Source organism: Pocillopora verrucosa, chromosome 10, assembly GCF_036669915.1.
Source record: "Pocillopora verrucosa isolate sample1 chromosome 10, ASM3666991v2, whole genome shotgun sequence".
Taxonomy (NCBI): Eukaryota; Metazoa; Cnidaria; class Anthozoa; order Scleractinia; family Pocilloporidae; genus Pocillopora; species Pocillopora verrucosa.
In genome coordinates, this window is record NC_089321.1 from 20092258 (window position 1) to 20099288 (window position 7031).

The 7031-nt window shown below is 38.0% G+C and overlaps 1 protein-coding gene across 1 annotated transcript; it reads right to left on the reverse strand.

Moving 5' to 3' along the window:
- Window positions 1-809: 809 nt before the first annotated feature.
- Window positions 810-6364, reverse strand: LOC131774793 (ZP domain-containing protein-like). Its single transcript, XM_059090875.2, has 6 exons — window positions 6200-6364; window positions 4617-4742; window positions 3915-4320; window positions 2955-3134; window positions 1776-2107; window positions 810-1345 (listed from the first exon to the last, which is right to left on the reverse strand). The coding sequence occupies exons 1-6, from the start codon at window positions 6270-6272 to the stop codon at window positions 1206-1208; spliced, it is 1257 nt and encodes a 418-aa protein (XP_058946858.2). The 5' UTR covers window positions 6273-6364; the 3' UTR covers window positions 810-1205.
- Between the last annotated feature and the right edge of the window lie 667 nt (window positions 6365-7031).

The following is a 7031-nucleotide window of genomic DNA, read 5'->3' on the forward strand; positions in this document are numbered from 1 at the left end:
TTGAGTATTTTTAACCTTATGGATATACTATTGCTTTTTACTTGAGTCCCTTTAACCTCCCATTTCAGTCTGGTGGTCTTTTGATGAAGGATTTGTTGGACCCTCGTGCACAGATTGAGGAGAATAGTGACCGAAGCACTACCGGTCATTAAAATCCATTTTAATCTACTTGTGTGATAATTACATATTCCCCTCTCATGGATTCACTTTTTCCGGGCTTATATTTGGCATTTTTTATTTTTCTTTCCCGTTAAAGTTCCCCTTTTAAGTGTTAGAGATCGTAGCCTGAGCAGAAGGAGAGATTTGCAAAGGGCGTCGACTGCTAAGTTGTGCAATAGGGCCTATGCAGCTGTACTAATTTGTACTGTATCCTTGCCGTTAACGACCGTTCTTGATTTGTTGAAACTTTTCTTGAAAATTTCCTTATATCAAACCTCATGCGCCTTGCTGTTATGTACTGTGCATCCACTGTGAGGAGCTCTGACAATAAGAAACTCGCCGTCAAGAATTGTGCTCATGAGACGTGGCTTTAAAGACAACTAACGCGTTAATGAGCATTTTGTGGTTTCAGATTACCATTTTTAACGATCCTTAGAAATGATATTCTATCAAATACTCAAATAATTTAATTAACTGCAGATGAACGCTCCAAATACAAGATCCGTGACGAGCATGAAAGTCTTATAGCTGAAGGTATGTAACCGCTTAATGATTCTTTCCGTTATTGAATATTCTGTGTTTATTTTATTCCACTCAGCCACTTAGTGAGATTGTTTAGGGACCTTTCACAGACAAGTCCTCGAGTAGACTTTGAGTAAATATGTTTTTTATTGCGCAGCTCTTACAAATTGGGGTTTTCGATCCATCTAAATACCAAGTGAGTTATAAGTTCCGTAAAGTGATAGGAAGAGCCTTTTTTTAAATTTTAAGAAGCAACTATGGGTCTTCCAGTGTTAGTAAACGTTGGTTTTTGCATTCATCAGGGTGCGCTCCTATAAGGCAAAATATCTCCGGAGAAAAAAAATGATATCTTGATTTTTTCACGATAATTATTCAAAAGAAGACAGTAAAAAAATACAAAATTACATATTTCTTGTCGGATGAAGTATGAAATCCATCCTAAAGTGGTTACAGAGAGACATACATTTTAACAAGAACAGCATCAACACTGAGCAATTGAGGTCGGAAAATTCTCTATGACGTTATCACTTCTGCAGGTCCTCGTAAAGTGGTATGAACTGCTTTGCGACTCTCTGTTTGTTCGAAGTGACCTTCAGCCATATCATCCCCATTAAGCACAATACGATAAGCACACCCAGCGAGGCTAAAACAGGCGCGTGGAAACCTGATGAAGGAAAAGTGAGAAAATCAAGATTAGCTTGATCGTGTTAGATCCTCGTCTGAGGAGGGTGGACCTTAAACATAATGAGAGACACTTGTGGTGATATTTCGAGCCAGTTATTGGGAAACTGATTGCTCGTTTGTCTAATCATCCGGATGAGAGTAGTCTTACAACGGAGTTTCGTCCTTGACAAAGAGCTACTTATCAACACCCTAAGCTCATATCATTTTCATGAATCGATGGCAGCTGTTTTTAGGACCTCTCTCACCTAAAAGATTAACGAACACAATCAACTGTAACTCCTGAGCTAAAACCATCTGCCAAATAATACTTTTTCTCGATTTAAAATATATTTTGGTCTTCTGTCTAGATAAATCTTCACCTCTCTGCTAGTAAATCCAAATGTTACAATGTGTTTACTTCAAATACTCGCCTGTTTTGAGTTTGAGCGTGCTCTTATCCAAGGCAACCGCTTCATCGACTTCTGCCTCCCTCTTATCGCGGTTCAGTGCGAGAGGACCCTGGGCCAAAGCATATATGTCATCCGGGTTGTCATGAAGGACCTTCTCGCTTCTTCGTCTTCTCTGTATGCAGCCTTGGGCACACCTTGAGGCAGGATCTGCGGCGTCACAGACCTGAACCTGGCAATGAAAAAACACATACGGGTGCTTGCTGACATATTGAAAGGCCTCAAGGCTCCAGCGCTGAGACTGGTTGCCGGGGCTGTCATGGAATTGAAGTGTGTCATCATCGTCGACCGAACACCTGAGAAAGTAATAAAGTAGGCTTAGTTTTGTAAATTTTGACGGCCACTAGTTCTAGGGTAAAACTCTCACGAGTCACTTCTCTTGATAAAGTTTTTACTTTTCTCTTAACCAATAACTTCTGAGGTTCAGTTTTGTACGGTGGCCTTTAAGCGCCATTCTAAATAATGAAAAACAGTGGATATTAGTTTTGAAGCTATAACTAAGAACCTAAAGCTATAACTAAGGATCCAAAGTTACAACTAAAGACAAAAGTTACAACTAAGGATCCAAATTTAGAACCACGGATCCAAAGTTTGTAAAGGTAACTTCGGATCCTTTGTAATGACTTAAACAACACAATCCAATTTTTTTTTCATTCATGTAAAATGGCACTTACAGGCCATCGTCGTTTGATTACTTCATGAGAAAATAGTTCGAGTGATTGGAGAGATACACGCCCTGTGATTGGTTTCAATGAATCAACGAATATTTTATTGAAGAAATGGAGGGAAGAATATTAGCACTCTTCCATGAAACTACTAAAAGGATAAATGGTGTGGATTTGCCTTTCCCCCAGTGGACAAGTTGCGGGTTGTAGTTTTTATCGAGGAAAAATAAATAAAATTAAAAAAAAAAGGTACCTGCTGTTATAAACCACAAATGTTACGAGAAATCAGTTATTCTTCTCATGCACAATTTTTCATGATACGGAAAAGTGTCACCTAGTCTCCGTCACTTTCAAATGGCGATGGATTTTTTTTGAGGCAAAACTTGAAAAGCTCTATAAAGTCCATTACTTTTAGACAAGCTTGCTGGACGTATGGCGCATAATGACGGGTGAAATTTACATCATGAAAAATACCCACCCGTCTTTAATAATATCATATCTGGGCTGGGAATTCCTGTCCTGAGAGGGGGTGGCATAGCAGTCCAAGGCCAAAATTGACAATGTTGTGTCAATGGTGTCGACACGGGCTTCAAAGTACACTCGTTCACGGATTGTGAACTCGACAGGGAAGTCATCCTGAGAGAAGGGCGCAGTGAATCTGTTTGAACAAAAATGTGGAAATACGATTAGACCTTACCTCTCGTGCTGGAAAGCTACGTCTGTCGAGGACGTGCAAGTAATTGTTGTTTTAGAAAAGCGATGTTCACACTTAGAAAAAACGTTATTGAAAGTATTTCTTCAAGGCATATGTTTGGAGATTTAGATACAAGAATCAGCCTTTTTGTAGTTAAAACATTCTCTTAGCCGCCTTTTGGATTGTTATCTTGATCATTCTGAGTCCACTTATGGGATACCATTAGTATCAATAAAATTACGTCTTCTCTGGAGACAAAAGCAAAGAGTAAGGCTTTTGAAAGCTATACGCGACATTTTCACCATTTGGTATACACTCGGTCATCCTCTCAGCACAAAAAAGGTTGCATTCTCTCAAATGTTGAAAATGTGACTTTGCGTTAAAAATTTAAGTTTCTCTTTCTATTTTAGTATACATATTGTTTTGAACGGTTAGTCTCAGAATTCAAATTCCCTTGAAGGTACAGCGCGACGGGATCCCACAATGTGGCGGTTAAGATTGATGATACATTGCATCAGAAGCAGAGTCTTATCAAAAATGCTTAAGATCCCTTTTTTAAATCAAGGATTATTGCGAAGATTTTACCATGAAAATGTTCATTTTCCTCAATGGGTATTTTCTCCAGAAAAGTTTTGTGCTTTTCCTCAGATTGAAAGCGAGTTTTTTTTTAGTTATTGGGAAATAGCCCAATCAAATCCAATTACATTACAATTACTCATTTACTATTGTAAAGACTTGTCTTACTCTGGACTTCTGAACAAATCCAGACTGAGAGTGAACTTTCCAAATCCCTTTGAAGACAAAACAATCTTCGTGCTCGATGGTCTGATTCCAATGGAGGACACCACACCCCATTTGGAATAATAGCAGTGGAAGGGGATCATAGCACCGCGCACGCGTGTCACAATCTGGTTCTCCTTTATGGGGATTTCCGACACCATGTTGCTGTATATGGCATGATCCTTAGTATGCTTCAGAATTGTACCACATTCATCGGTTTTGGTTTGAAGGAAAAAGTGAGTCTCGTTTTCAGTGGCTGTACACTCTGGATCTATGAGCCTCAAATGCTCACGGTCTAAACCCAAAAGGAGAGACTTGGGTAGAGTGATAGTCATCTCGTCCTGACCACAGTCTACTTCCACTCCTTCGGCTGTTGAAAAAAAGAACAGATTTCATTTCAAGGTTCTGCAGTGTTAATTCAAATGCCAAGTCTCCGATCTCCATAAAAAATTATTTTTACCACACACCTGTAAACTCTTAACAGTGATCATAAATTGATTGTGTTGTCTGATCTCCCAAGGGAGGGTGCAATTATTGTTGGAAGAGGTGACTATTATTTCGAAAACCTTAATGGAATTCACCATGAGAAAGGAAATCATACATACATAACACGGGTGATTCCTGATAATCTTCCAAACATATTTCCTGTGGTTTTGTTCTACTTACCGATACAATGTCGCTGGTCTTGTGCAACGCTGAACTCTGGATCTGAGCAAGCGCAGTAGTAACTGCCATTGGTATTCACACAAATATCTTGACAGTGTCCATTCTGGTCCAGACACTCATTAACATCTGAAAGAAAGAAGACGTTTCAACTAAAACAAAAGTCTCGTTAAATCGGTAGGAAATGTAATGATGTCTAATCTATGCCCAGCAAAGTAGACAAACGGACAATTAATCGTCTTAGCAGAGGTGTGATCTATAATAGTAAAAGGCCATTAACAATGGAATTTTGTTGGCGATTTGAGCTCAGCTTTCTTTCTTTCTGTCCATATTAGCTCTGATCTCCCGCCTCTCGTTATAATGACCCCATTATCGATCAAAGAGGACTAAATACCTTAGCTGAAGAAATATTTAGATTTGAAAAAAGCTGTATGCCGCGGTTTTACAGTTAGTGATTCCCCTGACATCGCAGTGAACGTATTTTGCTCAAAACAGGGAAAATTATTTATTTAGCATCCCTGTTCATTTAACTTAGCCGATAACAAAATGTCTGTCAATCATACGCGAGTCGGTTTAGTTTACCGAACCAAGATTAGTTGCGTCATCAATGAGCTACTTGAGTCATACGCTTTTAATGTACGGACAAAGAAAAGTTCACCAACACAGCCACTGAACATCATATCCCCAAATTTTGGGTTTTGTGTTTCGAGAGAAGGACCAAAGCTCTTATATTGAGCTATAAAATAAAAAATATATCAAAATAACATGTAAATTAAAAAAAAAGTTGTGGTTTTCAAGTCAATGAATAGAATTTTTCAGGTTGGACAAACACTATTATTTTAGACGTTCGCCGTGGGCGTCTATTCAAATGCGTCTGTTTTGTTTCTAAACAGGAAAAAATTATCTATTCCCTACTCTGTACAATAATTAATCAAAAAGAAGGGTTAGAAAGAAACTTGAACTTTTGACGCCTAAAAGAAGCTGTATCCATTAATACTACAAGCTTGCAATTTTTTTTCCTAAGGGTGTTAGACGACGGATAGGAGAAGGGGAAATAGAGAGAGAAGGGAGGGGAAGCGGGGAAGGAGCTGGGACAAATTATCGATGATTAAAAAGAGTTACAAGTATGAAGCTTATTATTGTTATTATTATCAGAGCGAACCCAGCAAAATTTAACAATACAGTTAAGGTGTCAAATTGCCGTTAAACATCAAATTTTCGAAAATATTCTTTAAATATTTTTTTATGAATATGTTAATAAATTGCCTGAAAACTCAGAACTCTATCGATGTCACATCATGACCGTTCTTTGAGTGAACAGTAGATTGTTGCCTGATTTTGGCCAAACAGGAAATTTTAGAAAATACAGCCGAGCTATTGTAAATCTCGACTTTGATTTCATTCGAAAACTCAAGTTTTTCCGAAGACCAGTGTTTCTTTAAAGTTTCAGAAAGCTCTTTCGCGTTATTTGTACGTTTTCCAAAGCGAAGTTCATTTTGTAGATATCATCAGTGCTGCAGTTAGTTCAAAGCTAAGTAATGTCAACAAGAGAATAAATAATCATCTATCATAAAATTATATCTTACCTTCATATCCTTTGGCAGAAATTGCAAAAAGCAGAAAGATGGCATAGAACATTGTTTCTTGCTTCAACGTCATCTTGAAGCCAATAAGTAAACAACGATACCAGTATTAATTCGTACGCTGTAGACGTTCTCTCGCGATATACTAAGTGACCTCCAAGACTTTTTTTCCGCATTGCTCATCTAATTGTAGAGTTTAACACGGTTTTCGTAGGTACCCGGAAAAACATGAATTGGATCTAAAACTTCTATTGTCATAAATACAATAGAGTAGTTTCTCTGACGAAAGCGTATGACAATGCTTTAGTAGCTTCCCTCAGGAAAGTTGTAATTAGCAATTAGAATATAACAGGAAAAATTATTCGGGCATTTCATTTAAATCGTGTCAGAACGAGAGAATATCACGAGTCCCTAGTAAGTCACTTGGGACTCGTGTAAGACATGGAATTCAAAGAAGTTTCTTGATTTGTTCCTCTGCGAGTAAACATGAAGTATTTACGACTAATTTTGTGTCATTGCAGGCTGGTTAAGGGCTATCTAATGGCGCGCGTCGTGAATAAAGATTCTTGACCTGTGAACTCTACCCAATCATTTTAAAATGCAAGTCGTGGTAGAATTTGTAAATATCCTTAACAAAAGTTTTTTTTTTGTACTAGTCTTTGGTGTTCCATGGCAAAAAAAAAACATATATTTGAGAATCGGTATGAAACTGATAAGCTGGGTACACATTAATTTCTCCACGCTGTTCATGCATTTTGACACGATGAACAAACTCTTGTTGATAACACTCCAAGCGTGAGGCAACACAGATGCAAATTAGTTGTCAATAACGTGC

Coding starts and splice junctions, on each gene's coding strand:
- LOC131774793 (XM_059090875.2), bottom strand. CDS start 6,272: ATGACGTTGAAGCAAGAAACAATGTTCTATGCCATCTTTCTGCTTTTT. Junction 4,321..4,616: donor AGACCAGCGACATTGTATCG/GTAAGTAGAACA, acceptor TTTTTTCAACAG/CCGAAGGAGTGGAAGTAGAC. Junction 3,135..3,914: donor GATTTGTTCAGAAGTCCAGA/GTAAGACAAGTC, acceptor TTGTTCAAACAG/ATTCACTGCGCCCTTCTCTC.